We start from the raw sequence: 24,697 nt of genomic DNA on the forward strand, positions 1-24,697 counted from the left end.
TCACAGTCATTGGCCCCCATCCCTACCCTTGCCATGTGGCAAATGCACTCACCGTCACTTCATGCGCACCGCAATCCCCCCCCCCCCCTTCTTACATCCAACCCACTCCACACAGGCATAGCCCATAAAGCATGCTCCCATGGTACTTACCTGTTTGTCCGGAGGACCGTAGAGTAGCATGTACTGCAGGAGGATCTCGTCCACGAGTTTCTCCAACTCCTCCGATGTAAAGGCAGGGGCCCTTTCCCCAGACACTCGAGCGATTGTCTCTTCCCGACCGAGGTCACAGCAGCACTTGCAGTGTAGGTCCTCTCCTGTCGAAGATCAGGTATCGAGCGATTGAACAGATAGAAAATGGCGGTCACGTCTGCGGCGGTGCATACCGTCATCGCCGGCGTACATCGTCATTGGCTCCTGGGACCCATAGGGTCCAATGTTAACCAATGCAGCATTGCGCCGCGGTTTTCGACCGCCTACCGCGACGGTGTACCACGCCAGCACAGTTACCTCACATCCCCTTGTCCCACTTTAGAGGTCAGGCAGCCGCCATTTCAGAGGCACACATGGCTTCATTTTTAACTGCGTCACACATACCTAGGCCTAGACTCAACACACATACAGGCCACTTTTCGGATTAGGATTCGTGTTCTGTGTAAGCTGTGGGTACGTACCTCTGAGTTGGTTGACTCTGTGCTCGCTGTTGTCCTTCATAGGCACCGTCCCCTGGGACATGTGAGGAGATGGCGGCATCCTCCGGTGTACAGACCGCTGGTGGACCTGTCGACAATGGAGGAAAGACATGTGATCATCACATACAGGCTTGACTGTGCCACAATCCAGGAACTGTGTACCCAGTTGGAGCCAGACCTGATGTCAGCTATCCGCCATCTCACAGGAATCCCCCTTCAAGTGCAGGTGCTGTCAGTGCTCTATTTCCTTGCAAGTGGGTAATTTCAAACAACAGTGGCCATAGCTTCAGGGATGTCCCAGCCTATGTTTTCCAACGTGTTGTTCAGAGTGTTGTCTGCCCTGCTGAAATACATGTGGAGCTACATCGTTTTCCCTCAGGTTGAGGATTTGCCTACAGTGAAAGGTGATTTCTATGCCCTGGGACATATCCCCAACATCATAGGTGCCATTGATGGGACACATGTGGCTTTGGTCCCCCCCCCGCAGGAGTGAACAGGTGTACAGAAACCGGAAGAGTTATCATTCCATGAATGTGCAGATGGTATGTTTGGCAGACCAGTACATCTCCCATGTTAATGCCAAGTTCCCTGGCTCAGTGCATGACTCCTACATCCTGCGGAATAGCAGCATCCCTTATGTGATGGGTCAGCTCCAGAGGCACCGTGTGTGGCTATTAGGTGAGCACCTGGAAGCAAGACAGTGGGAATGGTTGTCTGGGTCTGGGGTTATCCCTACAGGTTAGTGTGTGTCTAACAGTTGTCCCTCACCATTTGCAGGTGACTCTGGTTACCCCAACCTGTCATGGCTACTGACCCCAGTGAGGAATCCCAGGACAAGGGCAGAGGAACACTACAATGAGGCCCATGGGCGAACACGGCGGATAATCGAGCGGACCTTCGGCCTCCTGAAGGCAGGTGGATCCCTATTCTACTCACCAAAGAAGGTGTGCCAGATCATCGTGGCCTGCTGTATGGTTCACAACTTATCTTTGCGACGACAGGTGCCTTTTCCGCAGGAGGATGGTCAAGATGGTGGTGTTGTTGCAGCTGTGGTGGCTGTGGACAGTGAAGACGAGGAAGCAGAAGAAGAAGACATCGACAACAGGGACTCAGTGATCCTGCAATATTTCCAGTGAGACACAGGTAAGAAGACAAACCTGCCTACTACATGTACACTACTACCTCTCTACTGTCTGTCGTTTTAACCCAGTGTATGGTCACTGAGCTGTCACTTTCCCTTATGATTTCACAGATGTGGGTCCCACGGTGTGACATAGGTCCTCATGGACTAGAGCTGTGTGACATAGGTATGTTGACATTACAATTGAAAGAGCTTTTTGCCACAGTAATTGCTAATACACTATTCCGAAATCACAGACTGACTCCAGATTGTTTTGTGCTTCAAGGGTGTTTATTTAAGTGCTCAATATTGGAGGGGGTTGTAAAATGGGCATAGGAAGTGGAGCTGGGGCAGTTTAAGGATGGACAGGGTGACAAAGTGGGACAGAAGGATGAGATTCAGGGTGGTCTAATTTCTTGGCGGGGGTCTTGGCATCGTTCTTTGTCTTTGTCCTGGATCTCAGGGACAGCTTGCGGGGTGGTTCTCCATCTGCAGGGGGTGGGGGGCTGGTGGGGTGGTCCTGTGGCGGTGCCTCCTGTTCACTAGCGCCGGCGGAGGTGGTGGGCTGTTCATCATCCAGGCTAGTGTCAGGGGCCCCTTGTTGTGCCACAGTGTCCCTCCTGGTGTTGAATACTTCATCCCGGCACCCCTACAATGGTGCCCAGGGTGGAATTGATGGCTCTGAGTTCCTCCCTGAAGCCCAAATACTGTTCCTCCTGCAGGTGCTGGGTCTCCTCAAACTTGGCCAGTACCGTTGCCATCGTCTCCTGGGAGTGGTGGTAGGCTCCCATGATGTTGGACAGGGCCCTGTGGAGAGTGGGTTCCCTTGGCCTGTCCTCCCCCTGTCGCACAGCAGCCCTCCCAGTTCCCCTGTGCTCCTGGGCCTCCGTCCCCGGGACTGTGTGCCCACTGCCACTGCCCCCAGGTCCCTGTTGTTGTTGGGGTGCTTGGTTAGCCTGGGTTCCCTGTAGTGGTGGATACACTGCTGATTGACGTGTCCTGGGAACAGAGGTATGGGCCCGCTGGGTGGGTGCTGTGCTGGTGTTTACAGAGGGGGAAGCTCTGTAGTGGCCTGTGACTGTGTGATGGGAACCGACTGTCCAGAGGACCCCGATGGGCCGGGCTGGTCATCTAGATACAGGTGGACAGAGCTGCTGTCATCACTGTGGGCCTCTTCTGTTGGAGGTGTGGACATGTGTGGACCCTCCTGTCCGGTGACGTTGGGTAGGGGTCCTGCAGGGGTATAAAAGGATGTTTATTACATCTGTGTGTGCCATGGTGTGCAATGGGTGGGTGACTGTGTACCCCAGTGCTTACATTCCTGTGTGGGACCTTGTGTGATGATGGTTTAGGGGGGTGTATGGGTTTGTGCAGTGGGCATGCTTTGGTGATGGGTGTCCATGCTTTGGTGTTGCATGCAGGGCTTGGTGTTGGGATGTGTGGTTTGTGATGTTGGGACATTTGTGAGGAGTTGGAGTGATGGGGATGAGGCTGAGGGTGGGGGTATGTGATGGCATGCAGGTAGGGTGGGGGATGTAATAGTTAAGATTTGACTTACCAGAGTCCATTCTTCCATCTACTCCTGCGAGGCCCTCAGGATGCAGAATCGCCAAGACCTGCTCCTCCCATGTTGTTAGTTGTGGGTGAGGAGGTGGGGGTCCGCCGCCAGTCCGCTGAACCGCAAGGTGGTGTCTTGAGACCACAGAACGCACCTTCCCCCGTAGGTCATTCCACCTCTTCCGAATGTCATTCCGATTTCTTGGGTGCTGCGTTGACCCTGTCCACTATTCTGCGCCATAGCGCCATCTTCCTTGCAATGGAGGTGTGCTGCACCTGTGAACCGAATAGCTGTGGCTCTACCCGAACGATTTCCTCCACCATGACCCTGAGCTCCTCCTCTGAGAATCTGGGGTGTCTTTGCCGTGCCATGGGGTGGTGTGGGTGATGTGTGGGGTGGTGTGTGTGGTGATAAGTGTACTGATATGTAGTGGGGTGTTGTGTGTGGTGCGTGGAAGTTATGTGGGTGATGGTCTGTTGTGCCTGTGGATGCTAGTATTGTTGATGGTGGTGTCTCTCTCTGTGCTTCTTTCTCAATTGTGGTCGTAGGGGTTTGTGGGTGATGTGGGGGTGTGTTTTATATTGTATTGGGTGTGTGGGAGTGGTGTGTGTATGTGTATCAGGTGTCTATATTTTGATTTGTCCAATGTTGTTGAGTACCGCCAATGGAATACCGCGGTTGAAAGACCGCCGCGTGGATTCGTGTGTCGTGATTGTGTGGGCGTATTTCTGTTGGCGTGACGGTGGAGGTTTTGTTTTTGCCAGTTTATCACTGACCTTTGGTGTAGCGGACTTGTGTGGGTGTCTGAATTTTGGCGGATTCCGTGCTGTGGGTCATAATAGTCGTGGCGGATTTCCGCGGGCGAGGCGGTGTGTTGCTGGTCTTCTGCACGGCGGTAAGAGGCTTTTACCGCCTATGTTGTAATGACCCCCTCAGCCCTGTTAGCCCACAGGACACATTTAGGGGTGACTTAGCTAATGCATAAAAGTAGATGACACCACAGAGCATTTAACCCAACTATGGATTACTGCATTGGTTTTAAACTGTAATCAGCCAAGATACAATTGTGCCACAGATTTTAGTCACGCATGTGGATGGTGTAAATATATTCTGCAGCCTATATGTGACATTTAACTTCCATGCCACTGATACATTTCCTGCTTCAACTTGCCATGGCTTTACTGAAAAGTTGAATAGCTAACTGGGTGTGAGCAGTTTCAGCCTATATTTATAGGGCTGAAGCAAACAAACTGTATTACTGAATTTCAGTGTCATGATACACACACTCATACAAGCACAAATTATTCCATAAAAAATGTGAACAATAAAAGACAAATACTCAGAATAGTTGAATTAGCTTTACCATAGGAGTGTCACTTACCAATCAATGAGGAAGAAGCCTGATCCAATGTTTTCCTTTTTTTAGCTTCTTTCTGTTCTGACAACACCTCTAATCAGGAACATTAAAAATACAAAATAAAACCCAAGTTCATTATTATTCTTTATTTATGCTCATTTGTTCTTAAATACCAACCCCCATCTTTTTCATTGGAGACTGCTATCAGACAAATGAATATTCATGCATTGATACATCCTACCTTGGGAATCCTCACAATGCCATGAACTAGCATCATTTAGATGAGCGATAGCATACACCTTAGTTAGTTTGAGCCCTCAGCAGTCTGTATCTAGTCTGTTTTGTCTAGTGGCTTGGTTGTAAGACTGAGGGTCTTCATGCTAGAATTCCTTCTACTCATGCTCATTAAAGGAAACTGCATTCAGCACAGAACCAGAGAGATACTCAAGAGTCAAGGATAGAGCATATCTAACCCATGCTACATAATATCTGCAGAGACCCTGTTTTTTAATGATTCAGACGATGATGCACAGCCACACTTCAGGGGCAGTGCTGGGGAGAATGCAACGTCTATAGTGACAGCACAAGTTTGACTGCAGTTAGTGCCAAGGAGTGGATGTCATCCAGAGGCAGGGCACCCGTTGTATTGCAGCTGGACTCTTAAGATGAACTGGAGCCACCAGCAGGGTACTTCCTGACAACAATACAGGGTCTAATGAAATCCCTGCTGGCTAGAGTCATAGTAAATTGACATATTCCATCCATTTTTAATATAGAGGGAGTACAAGACAAGGGTCCAACGCTTTTCGACCAAACCATAGCTACACTAACTGCATCATGATGAAAACGTTGTCTCTTTTAGCTGCAAAGGCCATGCCATTGTGACTGCCATACATGCAGGTGATCTTAGGGTATGGGATTCACCATGAACAATATCCATGGTTGGAAGCTGAAGCATAATGTTAAGCTAGATGGTAAATAAATCTACATCTGAACTTGTGACATGGGATCTGTTGTGTATTTCCTCTCAGCTCCATAATGAGATAAAATATTTAGGGGTTCTAGGTAATAGAGATCCTGCAAAGATTATGCCTTAAGGTGTTGCAAGGCTAACCAAGAAAGTTGTTCCCTTATAAAATGCCTTTAAACCTGATTCATGGAATTAATATACTAAACATGTCTGTTATATTCTACCTAACTACCGTTCTTTGGTTTGGCACTATTCTGCTTGAGGTTGACAAAAAAAAAAAAAAAATGCAAAGGTGTTTCAATACCTTTGTGTGAGTGTATAAATAGGTTAGACTTGCCTGCAAGAAGCTTTTTAGCCCTATGGGTGGCTTGGCCCTACCAGGGTTTGTTTTGGGCGTTCCAATTGGAAAAACTCTAAAACCTGATAACATAACCTGCAAGTCGAGGTGGGTGTTATTGGCTTACATCTAAGAATTATCTTACAGTTATATTCAAGAGTCGCCCTTCATTAACAATTCCTTGTTCCCAAGTTCTTCAAAAAGGTAGACCTAAATGTGAGAACAAATGCAGCAAAAATAGTGTATACATTCATGAAAACTACAAATATTTCATACTAATGTCCATGGCAACTGATTAGGGACACTCCAGGAACTCCAGAAAGCCTAATGTATTGTTTATTTGAGCAACTCCAGCTGTCAGGCCTAGAATTCTAATGGGACCTAGTGTCAGTGTATGGCCCAAGTTAGTTGATGAGAAGATCTGTCTGCTGATAATGTCTGTAATTTGTTTAAGTACGAGTATCTAAAACTAACATCCTGGGCTGCACCTACCTGCCACCCACTGATTAAATATGGGCTGGATGATTGCCAATGTGTACCAAAAACACATTGGCAAGTGCAACATATGTATGATATGATGTGTCCAGCCATTGTTATATCTTGGCGAAATATGACTGTCATTATGTCAAGAAGAAGATGAAAATGCCTCCCATGTCTTTTTTGGTTTAATGGACAATGATGAAAGCTTTTTACCTGGTAAGGATGAGCAGCGTTTTCTATTTGATACTCCTGCTCAGACAAGAGATTCGCAAGAAAAATTGGATTAGTAAAAATCCACCAGATGTATCTGAGAGTAGTACAGGGTAAAAACCTATTGGAATCAGTGAGCCGAATCAGTAAGATACCAGAGTTTTAGGCTTCTTTAAAGAGTAAATTGGTTACCGACTGTAAAGTCAAAGGTCCAATGATTATACGTACACTAAGGAAATTCACTTTCTATGTGCTAAACGCACATTTGAAGGGTTCTATTTCTTCAGTCTGGGCAGCAGATGGGAGGTCCAAGATTGGGTGTAGTGTGAAGGTTACCTAAGTGTACAACACATCACTTGTTGGTAATAAGGGGACAAAGGAAAAAAAGACACAGGTACAACATCACGCTGGAATGGTACACAGGTACATGACTCTACAGTGGTGTAATACAGAATGTGAGTAAATCCCACATCAGGGAGAGAGAGCGGGCATTCCAGGGTGGGAATTCCCTTTAGAGTTTTGTACTCAAAAGTTTGTGGGTATTTTCAAACATTTTACTTGCCCACTGTAGCTAAGGGCAGGAATAGATCCTTCCCCCACGGTATGGATGGGAAGGGAACACCACGATAATTAGTGTGGGTATAGAGTTAGGAAAGGAATTTTCCTAAGAACAATTGTACATCTTGTACACACTTTGTACAACTATGCATACAGAAATGTGTCCATATAAAACACTTGGGTTACTGGTTGAGGTCTCAAACAGTAACCACAATTATTCTCAGGGTGAAGTCACAAGCAAAGCCTAAATTAACCTGTGCTCAACATTCGGTAGCTTGGCACAGAACAGTCAGGCTTCACTCAGAGACAATATGCAAAGTATTTGTGCAGCTATCACAAATTAGTGTGGCAGCTGTAGGTATAATACACGTTGCAGTATTCCTACTGCACCTTTCCCAGATCTAACTAAAAAAAGGATGCTTTCAAAATATCTGCGCAGGTGCAAAGAAGGGAGAGGGCGCAGGAAAGACCTTTCTTATGGAAGAGGAAGCCTCACACACATAATAGTGTCATGCTTCATCATCAGCACCCTCTCCCCAACCTGGTAGGGTAGTGCCACCAGGGCGGACTCAACCTCCTGTTGGACTCAGTAGAGTACTGCTGGGTAGTAACGGGATCCAGAACAGTGAATTAAAGATACCTTACAGTTCCCAGGTCAAGTACAAGACTTGTGTTTCACTGACCAGGTTTAGATGAACGCTTAAAAAGGAAGGACAGAATAGTGACTATTTTAGCCTAAAAATGAATATAAAATAAATTTCTTAAAATAAAAGTTTGCCTTCCTGAGTGTAATCATTTTGGGATATGAACTGCCCAGTGAAAGCACATGATTATCACCTTTTATTACAGAAATCTGCTATTTTAAAACTTTTATTTTAAGAAATTTTTTTTTGACGCAAAATCGTCGCAAACTTACAAAATACAAAGGTATTTTGTAAGTTTGCGCTGATTTTGCGTAAAAAAACGACGCAAATGCAGCGCTAAAAAAGTATAAATATGGGCTGAAGTCCGTAATATCCGACTCCATTTTAAGAAGACCCCGACTCCATCTTAAGTAACAGGGATCACCATTTTCTCAAATTTTAGGCAGTGGAAGTTGCTATTTTCCTCAATTTCATGCAGAATCATTGTCATGTCTGCCATTTTATGCAAAAGTCATCCGACCTTATTTTTCTAGGAACTGTAAAAGTCTCATGTCATTATGCTGACATACATATAACACCGGATGCGACATCCGTCTGGGACAACTGTCTACTTATCACCATGTCAAGGTCAAATAAGAACAGATACAAACATATTGCCAAAATAGTCTGAATTGATGACCTTTCACCTTATATGTTCATAAAGAACCATCTGGGATGCACACATTGGTGCACATAGTGTATGTCAAATATTCCTAAACGTATGTCAGAAATTCCAATCTCTGATGTAGGTCTATATTTATCAAAGATTCATGCAACGTGAAGAAGCAAGTCACTTTGCTGCATGAAAGGGCAGGATACCCTCTGTTTACCAGAAAGGGCAGGAATACCCTCTGTTTACCATTATACAACGCATTCCTTTCCTTTCCTTGTACTGGCGCACTTTTGGCTGTGTAGCGCAAATGCAGGCACCCTTGTGTCATGCAGCAAGGGTGTCTGCTTTGCAGGCAGGATTATTTGTGTGAAGGAAGGGGAGGCATTTTTTTTCCTATTGGTGCTGCAAAATGCAGCACATATAGAAAGCTGAACCATCGAGGATCATTGCACCTATGGTGGGGAGGCATACAATCCTGATGCATTCCCATGGCAGAGCCCATGAGAGTTGGTAAATCTGGGAATGTGTCACCCACACTTCACCCATGGTGTACCTCCATGCCACAGAGTATTGCTAGGCAGTGATTTGCGCCGCTTTGCATTACTCTAGATTTATCAAGCCAATTATGGCGTGATAAATCTCATTTAGGTTTTGCATCACTCTTGCACACCCTTGTGTTGCTCTAGTGTGACACAAAACCTTGATAAATATGGGCCCAAGTACATAAGGACTGCCTCTCAACCACTTGTCATGACAGGTCCTTTGTACATAATATTGCACGAGGTTCTGCCAGAGATGGTGTTGCCTACTGCCAGTGCACTTCGGAGATCCTGCATGGCACCTCATGCTGTGTCGTGGAGGAAGGGTGCTCCTGCAGTGTATGGTTGGCCTTCACAGGGAACACAGCCTTCATCCCTCCACTGATAATGCTTTCTTAGTGTAGCGCATAGAAGTAAGTTTTAGGGTGTTAGGCTTTAGATGACATTTTAACCATGTTAGAAATTGTCATTTTACTCTTTTTGCTCATAACATGCCTTCTTGCTGTTTTTATGATATCCTGTGTTGTTATTTCAGATGTGCTGAGAAACAGGTTTGCCCTTTTGTACCAAATGCATTTAGTTAAAAGCATCTATTCTTCTTGGTGCTGTGTGTGTGATATTGTGTATACAGTCCCGCCAAGTATCACGCATCATGGGACAGAATACGTATTTTAGTGTGGTGATTCGCATCACCGCACTGAAATGTATTGGTCACACATTTTTGAGTCCCCTGACACCACCAGCACTGGAAGGCACAATCTGAGACTGAGAGGAGCTACATTAGCAGGGCAAGCTGCGCAATGCTGGCAGAGTGCACACTGTGCTGGCTGACTGCTACATACTGGTTTCAGTCTCACAAAGTTTTTAATTGCACAAAATGTGGCACGGCATAGCAACTCACACTGGCACAGTGGCAGCCTGAGTGGCTGACTGCATGATTCAATCATGCCGAGAAGCACCAATACCACATGGCCTGCCTGTCAAAGCAGTGCAATACCACAAACAAGTCAAGAACATCCTATCAGAAGTGATCATTACGCAGCAGTGCCCTCATGTGAATCTCGGGGTTGAGGTGTGAGGATGACACCTTGCATATTGTCTAGCAACCTGCTCAACCCCACCAGTGAATGTCACTGTAATGTACCCCTTTACACTGGGTGGCATTGGACAAAATGTTGTTTTTCGGTTTTTGCAGAGCCCACTGCCAGAGTGGGCCCAGAGACTCTGGTCCTCGAAGCATGACCCTCGTCTCATTGGCAGTGCACTTTAAGCCAGCCTAGACTGAGGAAGATCAGTGCATGTGACTGGCACCAATCAGGATTTTGGCTTGCAAATCCTGCCAGTGTACACACAGTGAGCAGGCTCTGACAGTGTATTGAAATACAGCTGTGCTATACCTGCTATACCACCAAATGCACAAGAGCTGGCCCTCTGTACGCAGAGGATGCATATTTGTATCCTCTGGCCAAGACACTTTCCCTGATGTTGTTTTCCAGTTGGGACTCCGCTCTGCCAGAGGACTCCTCTGTTTCCAGAACTTAAAAGAACAGCAGCCCCCATGAGTCAAGATATTCTGCCTACCAGCGTGACCCATGCAGCATGTTGATTGATGTGATTTAGCAGAGTGGTTGTGTGTTAATGCACTACAAGGCCTGTGAGAGATGCAGCCTTTCCCCACTTTAGTGTCTTATGACAAAACTGCTGCTTATTCTCCTGCAAAGAGTTTGGTGTATATTTTTCATTCTCAAACTGAAAAGGTAGAAACATTTCTAAATTGAAATATGCAATAATTGTTTTCGGTAAGGTGAGTGTGAAAGAAATGGCTGTAACATGCCATTTTTCCCACCACACACCAATATTTAAATATATGTTAATGAGCTGTACACTTTTTGTTAAATACACCAGATTAGAAAGGGAGAACTGAAAATGTGATGGAAACAAACATTTCATTAAGATCAAACCAAATCAATACATTTCTAGAAGCGCAAACACAATATTCAATGAAACCCGTTTTCCACATATTATCATTTGCATGCTATATAGGTTTATCAGTAAAACTGTGCAAATTTAATGGTCATTCCAATGGAAAATGTGCTGTCTGCAACTGACAGGCACTACCACAAGAAGCTTTAATAATATTTTTGAGACTTTTTTGACTTCATTGTTTGGTTTTACACATGAGAAAGTGTCACGCTAGGTGTCACACATCTGACAATAGAATGTCATCATAAGTACCTTGAAACCATGAAAATGACACACATAAGCAATCTGTAAACCTTGCAGCTATGTAAAAAATGAAATAGGTTTGTTTCTGTTACCACATTGCCCCTGATCCCTTTGCAGAGGATTGTTAGCAACCCAAAAGTAATAGCTCTACTTCAACAATGTATTGGGTGGGGTTCTATGGGGCTACAATAGCCTGTCTTTCACATTCAGCATTGGTGTATTAAACAATTGAACCAAGTTCACCTGTGTGACCCATGGGTGGGAAAGCAAACCTGGCAGAGCTACCCGAAAGTCACACTTTGTGCAATAACCTTCCATATTACAGTGAGTAGAGAAAGCTTTTTTTTACAATTTAATAACGCCCACTTTTTCTGTAAATAATTGCATAAATGCTTATATGGTGTTTTAAGTGAGCTAAAAAATATGCTAAGACAAAAAAGGGATAATAAGAAAAAACAGTTATTAGGCTTATTCCAAGCACACAGATGTTTTATTAAATGAGGGACAAATGTCCACATCGCCTACAAATCACATTTCTATTCAGTAACTGCAGAACAATTTACTCCAACTGAGAAAATTCCCATGGCTGTAATGATAGGCATTCTTAACACAGGATTCTTACGAGAGCAACAGGCAACACCATAGACTCCTCATAGACTACCTGTTAGCCTGTCAGCCTTAGAGGGGTCTTTCCATATATTTTTTTGCCTTTACCCTCCTATTTTGCAGAATTCATGTATGCTGGTTTTAGGACTCTGTGAACTTTATCAGAACTAAAGTGCTTGTGCAAGGTGATATTGGCTTACACCTGATTGGCATATTTAATTTACATATAAGTCCCTAGTAAAGTAGTATACCATAAACCCAGGTCCAGTGAATTACATGATACTAGTGGCCCTGCGGCAATTATTGTGACACCCACTTAAGTAGCCCCTTTAAACTTGTCCAAGGTCTGCCATTGCAATCTGAATGCAGTTTCAAACTGCTAATTCAACTTGGCAATATAACCCTCTTGTTAAGCCTTAAACTCCCACTTTATTGTATGTAAGTCACCCCTAATATAGGTCCTAGACAGCGTATGGGGTAGGATGCACTGTAATAAAAAGGTTGGACATTTACGTCTAAGTTTTACATGTCCTGGTAGTGAAAGACTCCTAAATTAGTTTTTCACTTCTATGAGGCCTACCTGTCCCATAGGATAACACTGGGTCGCCATACCACATTTAACACATGCTAACATTTGAATAAGAACCAGTAGACATTTTGTGTTTGGTGTCTGTAAGAAATTGCAATTAAAAATCAAATTTAATGGTAAAGTTGGATTTTAATTTACAATTTTGAAAACACCACTTTTAGGAAGTTGCCATTTTTCTGTCCTATTTGGTGCCTGCAGTCTATTCCTGGGCCACATGACTGTAGTTGGCAGGTAGACTTTGTTTATTTCTACTGGACAGCCACACAATAGAGGAATTAGGTGTGCCTGGATGAGCCAATGCTGGCAAGATGGAGAGGAGGGGGTTGGCGCTGGGCACAGCTCCTCTTGCAACTGAATAAGCAGTGCTCTGCCTTCACACAAAGGACTTGTCACCTCTGCCTTTTTCATGCAGCCAGGTTGGAACTAGGGCACGGGAACCAGGAAACTTCAAGTTCTTCAAATAGAATTTCCTAAACACTTCTACACTAAAAAAGGAACCAGGCATTCAAGTAGGACCCTTGAACCCACTATTCAGTTCACTTTCTGGACCTGAATAAGGACTCTCAGAGGACTGCCTGGTGCTGTAGGCTGCTGTGTACTTTGTAAGACTGTGTTGCTGCCTGAATCCTGCCTTGAACCCTCACAGGTGTACCCTACTGCTTGAGCCCTGATCCACTGCTTGAACCTAGGATTGCCAGAGCGACTCAAAGGGCTAGTTGTCTGTCCTCCTGATAAGAGCATCAGGGTCAGAAAAGGCTCCAACCATCTTGATCCTGTACCTGGACCTAGCCTAATTAGGTCTTACCACCCTCCCAAGTGGTGCCCCTCCAGTCCTGGACACTTGGGGGTGGTGTTAAAGGTGCCCAAATAGCCAAAATCCAAAATGTTGCCATTTTTGGCTACAGACTTCTCCGAGAACCAAGAGAATCCTGGGGCCAGCCTGCTTGTCTATCTGCTCAAGTTGCAGCACTGGTCAGCCTGACTGTGGGACCATATTGGGAACCTCAAAAACATTGCTCAAAAGAATATGATGGCAAAACATTGGCAGAGCGATAGTGCACTAACCAAAGTTATGGCTCCATTACAACGGAGTTTCTTGAGTTTAAATGCACACAAACATTTGAAGATTTTCTAGATGATATATACTCAGGGGCGGCTGGTAGCCCTTCAAAGTAGTGGGGGCGAGCAAAGTGTCCTGCTGCTTCCCAAAGAAGTAAAAAACAACCAACCCATCCATCCAAAAGCCCAAATAAAAACACCCTCGACACCCAAAACCCCTAAATAAAATAACTACCAACTTAATCACTACCCTTACATGCACAACACATTCCTAATCAATAAAATAAAATAAAATTGTACTTACCAACAAGCTCCATCTCCTCCTCCGTGTTTCTCTGCCATCTGATTCACTTAGGATGATTCCCTAACCAATCCAGATGCTTCTCTCATGCTGTTACCCATCATGAGAGAAGCGCCTGGATTGGATAGTGACTTGGCTGAATGCTCCTTTAGGCCCTGGAGGCCTGTGCTTGATCCCCACCCAACTGTCTAAGACAGCTGGATGGAGAGCTTCAAAGTGTGCATGTCAGTTTGGCTGGCGCAAAACAGCTGGCCAAAGTGACATGCACACTTTGGAGCATACAGACAAGCCACTGTCCTCTCCTGCTATTGGACACTCCCATTTCTTCTTCCTCAGGAGCAGGCTGGTGGCTGTGGCACTCCATGGTGAAAAAAAAATTGCCAAAGAAATTATTTTATTGGCATTTTATTTTTCAGGTTTAGCACACCTTGCAGGGGTAGGGGGACGATGCTCCCCCTCCCTAAAGAAGAAACTACCACTGTATACTCCACCTTTGCAAAACAATTTTAAAATTTAGACATGAAGCCCCCTACTTTTGTTAAGTTATAAGTATAAATGGACAGTTGGCGACTTTGATTCTTTCATTTATATCTACCCTATCTGTTTGTCAAGAAAGGAAACTGAGGCACACCAGCTTTTCTTTTGCTCTTTTTAAGCCCACATATGTAGGAAATAGATTCTCCTGTTATATCCTCACTTTGACTAGACCCCCATATACAGATGCCTTGCGTACCCTTAAATCTAACATCAGCCGTCTCATTGTGCTCAGCGCTTCAAGATATTTGCTTGTATCTTAATGTTTGAGTAGGAAACGATGTAACCTTTGAAACAACTATGTACTTTAAACTAATCCTTTTAACCTAGTTTTATTTTACGCTTTTACCTTATGCATTATATTGTAATGCTGGCTATTTTCATCTGATATTTTATGTTTAAAGTAATGTCATTTGAATCAAACATATATATTTGTGTTGTCTTTTTTGATGAGTTATTCCCCTAAATAAACAGATATTTCAAATACATAAGTCTAGGCGCATGATTGCCGTGTACAATGCTGTTTTATGACAGAGAAAATCAATGTTTATGTTTTTCACCCATATATTTTTTTTTGTTGCCACTGAAAGAAGGCAGTGATTATTAGAAAATAAAACGGTACAAAACAACAAACAAAATAAATCCCAACGTACCATACAGGCAATTTTTGCAATTCAGTCCCAAATGTATTGAGGAAAAATATTATGTTCACATTTTGCGAAATATTCCTTAAAATAATTGCAGTACTAATGTTTCTCTTGAACTGTGTAGTAAGATAAAATACAATATACCTTCTTCGTTCATTCGTTTTGCGTCATGTTTACCCAGATTCGCATCGTCATATCTAGGACAGCACAAAGATTTGTCAATATACAAATGCAAATTTCAGATAACAGCATTTTGAACAATGGCCGGTGCTCAATATTATAACTTCAACAGCGACCATACCTCAGGCTATCAGATAACAGCACACCATCTACAATACTATACAGTTCTACTGAACATTCAATATGTAGGAGATCTGAGTGTTACTCTACATCGATGAGAACTCACAATCTAGATGTGAGCTGTGACCGAGCTCCCACACAGCCCACACAATCTGACTCCTAATAGATATACTGTTTTCTGGGAGGGGTACATGGATCACCCCTGGTAGATTAGTTAAAATAGCATGGCTTTCAGCACAGGAATGTATGAGTTACATATACAAAAACATAATTGAAACAAGATATATAGTTATTTAAACAGAGGAAGGTGAATAGAGTAAAATCACATAAAAATAAGAGAAAAAGAAATCAAATGTAGAGTTAGGGAGAAAAGGGAAACAAATGTCCTATTATAAAGAGTAGCAACTTAAAAATCAAATGTCAATTAGTCTTCTTTTCTTCTTTGCATTCAGTCAACTCTTTACTGAGAGTGGGACACTCAGTTCAATTCAAAGAATAAAACTAGTCTTGGATTAGTGATTAACTCTGGGTGAATTTAACTGAAATTTCCTTGAGTTCACCTCCCAATGTACACAGCAAATTAACTCAGTTCCTATTTGTTGGACTTTTTTCCTTTTGCAGGGTCATCTCCAATCTTTTTGCCTCCTTCCTCCTATTGTTTCTGACCTGTATTTGTTGGATTTAGGACTCTGGGCACTTTACCACTGCTAACCAGTGCTAAAGTGCTTATGCTCTCTGTGTAAATTGTATTGTTAATTGGCTTTCCATGATTGGCACATTTGATTTACTAGTAAGTCCCTAGTAAAGTGCACTAGAGGTGCCCTGGGCCTGTAAGTCAAATTCTACTTGTGGGCCTGCCTCACTGGTTGTGCCACCCACGTGAGTGGCCGTGTAAACATTGCTCAGACCTGCCACTGCAGTGTTTGTGAGTGCTGTTTTAAACTGCCAATTAGACTTGGCAAGAGTACCTACTTGCCAGGCCTAACCTTCCATTTTTTACATGTAAGGTACCCCTAAGATACACCCTAGAGAACCCCATGGTCAGGGTGCAGTGTATGTAAAAGGTGGGATATGTACTTATGTGTTTTACATGTCCTAACAGTAAAATACTGCCAAATTCGGTTTTCACTGTTGCAAGGCCTATCTCTCTCATAGGTTAACATGGGGGCTGCCTTTAAGTATTATTAAAGTATTAAAGTGTAGATTTCCTTAGGGAGCAGATGTAAGTCTGGAGTTTAGGGTCACTGAACTCCCAATTGAAAAATATATCTTTTAGTGAAGTTGGTTTATAGATTGTGTGTTTGAAAATGCCACTTTTAGAAAGTAGGCCTTTTCTTGCTTAAACCATTCTGTGAATCTGCCTGTTTGTGGATTTCCTGTCTGGGTCAGTTTGACAGTTGGGTTGTTTGCGCCTCTCTCTAGACAGTGACACAAAGGGAGCTGGGGTGTAGCCTGCATATCCTGATGAGCTGTCTGTGCTAGGAGGGAGGGTAGGAGTGGTCACTTACAACTGAAAGGGCTGTGCCTGCCCTCACACAATGCAGTCTCTGACCCCCTGGTGTGTGTCTGGGGTCTGGCTTGGGCAACGCAGGATCTTACAAACAAGAGACACTTTCCTTTGAAGTAGGCCTACTTCAAAGGCGGAAATGGGTATAAGAAGAGCCCCCAAAATCCCTGAAAATTAAATCACTTCTGGAATCAAGAGGAACCTCTGCCAAGGAGTAGAGCTGAGAAGAAGTGCTGCCCTGCCTTTGACTGTGCTTTGTGGAGCTATCCTGCAGTTGCTGCTTCTGCCTGGGAAGGGGGACAAAGACTGGACTTTGTGGTGTATTCCTGCTTGAGAAGAATCTCCAAGGGCTTGGACTGAGCATGCCCCCTGTTCTGAAGTCTCAGGGATATTAAAGACTTCCCCAACCAGCACCTGGACTCTCTGCTGAGACTCCTGCCCTGACAAGTGGTGCCCTATCCAGTCCCTAGGCCCTTGAAAGGAGATGCTGGTGAAAATCCAAGAAAACTGACTTTGAACGACTCAGACGCAGCTTGCGAATTCCGTGACGCCACCTGGAACTGACTACGTGGTCGTCGCTGGAGTACAATGACCCTCGCAGGCTCGAAACTGTCGCAGCCCTGTCGAAGTCCAGGACTCAGTGGAAGTCGCCACCACGTTTTCACTGACGGTGCCCGAAGTGCGCGGATTCAACAATTCACACCAATGCTGCCTCACCTCCACCGCTCCGCAGCAAGGACCCAACGCCTTTTCGTGACACCTCTTCACCTTCGCCCCGCATCACTGGAACTGATGCCGCCTCGGATCCAGAGACTCCACTATCAATGAATTTGCGCACCGACTTGTTCTCACAGTTTACTAAGGCACTGTACCTGGGGGTCTGCGTGACTCCGTACCCGGTGCCGCTGGTGTCGGATTGTTGGGAACGACTCCATCATGAAGCATTGTTATCACCTCATCGAAGCATTTTGTGTTTCTAAGTGCTATTTTTAGTTAATCTTTAAAAATTCATAACTTGGCTTGTGTAAGTTGGATTTTTGTCTAGATAACTATTGGTTATTTTTCTAAATCTGTGTTGGGTCATTTTGTGGTGTTTTTACTATATTACTCTGTGTGTTGGTACAAATACTTTACACCTTATCTCCGAAGTTAAGCCTATCTGCTTGTGCCAAGCTACCATGGGGATGAGCGGGGGTTAACTGAGTGTGATTCTCCTTTATCCTGACTAGAGTGAGGGTCCTTGTTTGGACAGGGGGTAACCTGACTGCCAATTAAAGACCCCATTTCTAACACTAATCTAGGGATAGACTTAATGCAAAACCTATCCCACCATCCCTTTCACAAGAAAGAAAAAAGGAAATGGTAGCATTGTGAGTGCATGTTGCTCAATGTCCTGTCACCAAACGTCTCCTAATTCTACCACTCAGCATCCATCTGTGCTACCTTCCATATGTTAAGGTAAACTAAGTGAGCTATTCACAAAGAACTGTCTTTGAAAACATTTTCATTCCTTTCCTAGAATTAAACCTTTTTCATTAAGCAGTCAAGAACAGACCCAGCAAAGCTACAATAAACACAGCCCATCATCATGGCCAACACTAAACAAGCACTATAGGGAAACAAAATAGGATTTTTTAGGAAAATATCCAACACAGGTTACTGCACAAAGGTGGAGGAGGTGAGGAGATGGAATAGAGTAAATCAAAATATCAACAATTTCTCCCGAAACATAACCCCTGTTGTATTTCATTCAGTCTTACTGCTCCCACTCCCTGCCAAAGTCCTCGACAACCAGCTCACTGACCACCTAGAAAGAAACAACTTGCTTGACGCCTCCCAATCTGGCTTAAGCGGCAACCACAGCACCAAGACTGCCCTGATCACCCCCATTGACCACAGCAGAACCCTCCTCGGGCAAAGTAAAACAGAGCTCCTTATCCTCCTTGACCTATCAGCAGCGTTCAGCGCCATATATTACCACATCCTCATCAGAAGACCCCACAACAGCATCCAGGGAGATACCTTCAATTGGATCGCATCCATCCTCACAGGACGAACCCAGAGAATCTGCTACCTCCCTTCACCTCAGAGCACAGGAGCATCATCTGCAGAGTTTCCCAAAGCTCAACCCTCAGCCCCACCCTGTTCAACACGAATATGACAACCCTGACCGACTTTGTCAGAACCCATAGACTCAACATCGTATCCTACTCAGATGACACCTAACTCATCCTCTCACTCATGGAAGGCTCTGTCACCACCAGAACAAACTTCCACAACGTCATGACAAGCGTCACCGACTGGATGAGGACTAACTGTCCAAAGCTCAACATGGACAAAACGGAAGTGCTGACTTTTGGGAAAAACCCATCCCCGTGGGACAACACCTGGTGGCCCTCCGAACTCAGACCCACTCCGATTGACCATACCTGCAACCTCGTCATGGTCCTGGACAGCAAACTCACCATGAAGTGCCAGGTCAATGCAGTCTCCTTCGCTTGCTTCCACGCCCACCATATGCTGCCAAAAATCTTTAGTTGGACTCCCATCAGAAAAACCGTCATGCAAGCCCTCGTCACCAGATGGCTGGACTACTGAAATATGCTCTATGCCGGAATCACCATGCAACTGGTCAAGAGACTACAGACTATACAGAATGCAGCAGTCAGACTCCTCCTCAACCTCCTCATTCCCCACCTCAGAAACCTCCACTGACTCCTTATCCAGAAGCAATGCCAGTTTAAGGTGCTGACACATGCCTACAAGGCCTTCTGCGAACAGGGACCAGCATACATCAAGCACTGCCTCAAATTCCACCAATCCGCCAGACAACTGTGCTCCGCCTCCTTTGCCCTTGCAGACACTCCCTGCATTTGCCGAAGCTACAGTGGAGGTTGCTCCTTTTCCTACCTCGCCGCCAAATCCTGGAATGACTTACCCCTCCACCTGCGAATGTCACCCTTTCTCACGGATTTCAGAAAAGGGCTTAAGACCTGGCTTTTCGACTGAGATCAGACCTCAGCACCTGGATACCCTCAAGGGTGAAAAGCCGTGCTCAATAAGTAGGTAAGTATTTGCTATTATGTCACATGCAGAAAAAGCAGTTAGTATCCACCTCCTCTGGCCCAAGAAAAGGGGGACAATACATCAGGTAAGACCAAGAAATCAGAAATAACGGATCATTACTATAACAGCAGAATAAAGAAGCAGCCTGAAAGCAGTTCAGCTGCTACTGGTGGAGCAAATTAAGTTAAAAAGTTTTGGTACTGTAGATAAAGCTTCTACCCCCTCACCGAGTCTTGAAACAACTGAAACTTGGAGTGAAGACCCTCGGAGTACAGGGACCTAGGTTGTGGAACGTCTTGTCCAAATCTAAGGTCAAAAAAAGACTCAGTGCATTTCAGGAATAAACCTTACAATAAACTATCACAGCTTGCCTAGAATTTAACTTGATTCTCATGGCAGTTGCAACACAAAATATCAAACTGGAGCCTCAACGCAGTTGTTGAATCCTGCTTTTCTAGTACCCTGACACTCCATTCTGACCCATCCAACAGATGTGAAGAAAACACACAGTCTGCACATTTGGAGTCTGCAGCAATTCCCCGCAGAATTTAGAAATCATTTTTACACATGTATAGTTAAAATCAGTTTGTTCAGCCTGTAAGAGGAAATATGGACTATTTAAAGTTCATGCAATCTTTTCAAAGGGGGAAAGTATAGCCATTACTCATTCACCCAACAACTTTGTGCAACTACTCAAAAGGTTTATGTACAATAAATAATGACTTACCAAAATGTCAATTATAACAACCTAGCGGTAAAAAAAATGTTTTTCTTTTGTAAGAAGAGCATGTGTATCTGGGGCCTAGTCAGCAGGACTTGGTTACTCCAGAGATCATATCAGTTGTCCAGAGTTGAAAATGGTGGAAACGCTGGAAAACAGATTTCCTCACACAGTACAATAGTATTTTATAAAATCTTTAATGACCAACAACGAACCTTTATATCCATATAGCTATCACAAGTATCAGAGAACACATGAATGTGCAAACAACTATATTGTCTGGGGTTATAAGGAGCTCCGTCATTCAAGTGCATCATCCCTGACATTTGTGGATGTACATATGTAGGGATATATATATTTACATTTGTGGGGTGCTTACTATTCCTAAAGGTCTCTTGACTTCTCTCATTGTGATTTCTTAAAAGTATATTTTCAGAGTTTTACGGAATGAGAAGTATTAGGGGGAGCGCTTGAGGTGGTCCGGGAGAGAGATTAAAAAAGGTGGGCTGTGGATATAACATTCTCTCTAGTTTTTGGAGTTTAGTTCAGTTCAAGGTAGGTAGGTATTCCGTTCAATACCTACGAAGTGGTGTGGAGGACGATAGGGATGAATATGCCTGGTCAAGTAGTTGAGGGCATGATGACAATTTATGCAATTGAACATCCAGAAGGCTAGTCTGAAAGTGATTCTATCTCATACTGACAGCAAGTGGACAGACCGTATGGGGTGTGAAACACACTCTTGCGTGTGAAATACAGAAAGAGGGTATAGAGCCAACACCATTTAGCCAATGTTTGAAGACAGTGTAATTAATATCTTGGACCAGCCCAGAGAATTATTTCTCTCTCACACTGATGGCTTGTAGTGGTACTTAATTTGAGCCTATGGTTTCTGGTGCTCAGCAATAGCACTTAATTGTTAACACCGGGACTTATGACAGCCTGCCACATGGTGGCAATGTTTGTCTAATTTAGCGATGAGCACATAAACAGTTGTTTATCAATTCAATATTCATCAAAATGACTAATACCTATCTCCCAGTTCAAGCTGCAGATGCCTGTTGAAAAGGGACCTGGCCATTATTTTGTTACAAATTAAGCACTGGCTGGTAGGCATATTGTTCAGATTCCAAGGGATTGCTTCAATGCAGTGCATAAGCTGTATGGTTTTCAGAAGCAGCAGCAGTTGGCAGGGACTATTTTTAGAACACGGAAGCCATCATAAAAAAAATCCTAGCCATACTATAAAGAAACAGAGTTTGCATGAATGACAAATAATTATTTGAAGTATTGCGAAAATTGCTATATGAATATATAAATGCCCCATATTTGTAAGATGTTTTTCTTTACAGTTTGTGTGCAAATATGCAACATAAATAGAAAACAAATTATTTTATTTAAAAAAACAAATTGAAAGGAAATATAATGTGTCAGAAAATGGCCCTATCTGAAGGGTCACCCTAACCTTTTTGCCTTCCTCCTCCTCTTTTTCTGACCTCAATTTGTTGGCTAAAGTTCATGTTCTCTCTCCTCTAAATATGGTAATATTGTCTCACTCCCAATTAACATATTTAGTTTTCTTAAAAGTCCCTCATAGAGTGCACTACATGTGCCCAAGGCCTGTAAATTAAAAGCTACTATTGGACCTGCAGCACTCATTGGGCCACCCACTTTAGTAGCCCTTTAACCATTACAGTCTACATTTCGACCTGTTAAAATATCTGCTTAAAACTGAACCGCCCAACCACCCATGTGGTGAGAATACTCTATACACAGCATTAAACATTGAAATAAACTAAACTCAAACACAGTTTGTCACAATGTCAACACTATAACAATTCTTTAATGACAATGTAAGTTAAACCACTTGAACACTGATCCATTTTCATGAATAATTTATCATAACATCTGTGGCAGTATACAAGGTTTGTACTTCCCCCAATCAGCTTTGTTGCACGTGGTACATAACAGCCCAATGTATTTCTGGACTAAATGTCCCTTCTTCGGGGGTAAAGCTATATGTTACAAAAATATGACAGACAAACATTGACAGGAGAACACGGAAGGAAAACAGACAAAAACAGTATGAGCATTAATCAGACAAGCCAGGAGTTTGATTCAATAACAATATCAGCATGCCAAACTGTATGTTAACTCCACTAAACACCGACTGCTACATAACATGAGAGCGATGCGTCGATCCAGTCAGCACGGGTCCGGGCAGGCCTTGTGTTGTTTTCCCACGCCCAGCAGTACTTGAGTCGGAACTCCAGCCGCACGATGATTCAAAAACCCCACAGCGCGGGATATGATCTCCCAGCCTCCATCAGCAATGCTGCGCATCGTTTCTCCTGCTCCGTGCATCGATTCTTGGGTTGTGTTTCCTGCGAATGTCATTTCTCAGCTGTGGAGCTGGCGGCGCGTTGTTTCTTCAGCCGCAGATCCGAGTCGAGTCAATCTTTTCCCCGCACGGCGCTCTGTTTGTGGATTTTCTTGTCTTTAGGCTGCCAGCTTCTCCGTTCAGGGTCCCAGGAACTGGATGGGCACCACAGGGCAGAGTAGGAGTCTCTCCAGAGACTCCAGGTGGTGGCAGTGAGAATTCTTTGCTGTCCCCGAGACTTCAAACAACAGGAGGCAAGCTCTAAATCAAGCCCTTGGAGATTTCTTCTCAAGATGCAAGGCACACAAAGTCCAGTCTTTGCCCTCTTACTCTGGCAGAAGCAGCAACTGCAGGATAGCTCCACAAAGCTATTGAAAAATCCCCATATTCGTTTTTCACTACTGCAAGGCATATCTCTCCCATGGGATAACATTGGGATTACCTTATTACATCTTTTAAATGGAGTTTCAACTTGGGAAGAGATAGACTTTTCAGGTTTGGTGCTTCTGGACTCACAATTTATAATCACAACTTATGGTCAAGTTGGATTTTTAGTTGGCCTTACTCTTGGAAAGTTAGGCCATTTAGTGCCTGCTGCCTGTCTCTTTTCAGTCTGAGGCGGGTGACAGATGGGCTTTGTATATTCCCCCTAGATAGCCACACACAAAGGAAGCTTAGGTGTGTCTTGATGGGCTGCCCTGAGAGATGGGAGGGAGGAGCTCCTGTACACACACAAAGTGATGTATAACCCCTTGTTTGAGACTGGAGCCAGGACATGAAGTGAGGATCTCTGTGCACTTCAAAGCTTTCTTTGAAGTCTCCCCCACTTGGAAGAGTACTGGACCTCTAACACCAGGACTTTAGTACACTTCTGGACTTCCGACCACTCTACCAGGAAGAAGAACTGCTGTGCTGCTGGAAGGTCTGCTGTCATAGGACTCTTACCAGGCGGGGTCAGAGTATGGTTTTCGGGCAGCAGCACCAGCAGTTGTAGGCGACTAAGTTGTTCCCTCACTGGTTGGAGGGTACCAGCCTACGCATCTCGGCTAGGGAGCAGCTCCTCACCAAAACCTAGGAGGTAAAAGTGATTTGTGGCAGCCTAGAAAATATGACACTCTGACTGCTCAGGGCAGTTGTGTTTGGAAGATCTCGTCCCTTTCTCACATTCGCACAAGTTTCACACATGCAAAGGCAGACAAAGAGATGCAGGACAGTTTTCAATGTATTTATTGAAATTACTTCATTCTAAGACAAAAGACGTGAGCTGTGAATATTAGGGTGAAACATATCACAGTGATAATTGTGACCAGTAGTGAAAAACAGATAACAGTCCCACCATCCTGGAATATACATGTACCTAAGGATTTCTATCTACACTTCTACCATCTACTTGAGAGCATAGCAGTGATAGCCCTTCCTGCCCCTACTAGTCCATGGAAGGAGCCCCCATCCCCATACCTGAGAACAGGGGTCTGATGGGTTTCTCCTCAGTTCGCTGAAGAGACAAGGCGGGGATCAGCAAAGCTTTGATGAAGTGACACACGGCAAAGGATGGCTCCACTGTCTGGAATTAACTCTCTACCCTGGTATGAGCGATGTTTGTATAACAAAATGTGTTGTGTTCTGAGAACAGGCCTGATGTGCTAA

The 24,697-nt window shown here is 44.2% G+C and overlaps 1 protein-coding gene across 1 annotated transcript in view; it reads right to left on the bottom strand.

Moving 5' to 3' along the window:
* The window catches only part of LOC138288481 (E3 ubiquitin-protein ligase TRIM39-like), a 232,599-nt gene that overhangs the window by 118,208 nt on the left and 89,694 nt on the right, over positions 1-24,697 (bottom strand). Inside the window, exons 4-5 of the mRNA XM_069230037.1 lie at positions 15,221-15,273; positions 4,749-4,817 (exon numbers count right to left, since the gene is read on the bottom strand). Of these exons, the coding sequence (XP_069086138.1) occupies positions 4,749-4,817; positions 15,221-15,273 (122 nt within the window). The remainder of the gene's footprint in view (positions 1-4,748; positions 4,818-15,220; positions 15,274-24,697) is intronic.

This window comes from Pleurodeles waltl, chromosome 4_1 (assembly GCF_031143425.1).
Source record: "Pleurodeles waltl isolate 20211129_DDA chromosome 4_1, aPleWal1.hap1.20221129, whole genome shotgun sequence".
Classification (NCBI taxonomy): domain Eukaryota; kingdom Metazoa; phylum Chordata; class Amphibia; order Caudata; family Salamandridae; genus Pleurodeles; species Pleurodeles waltl.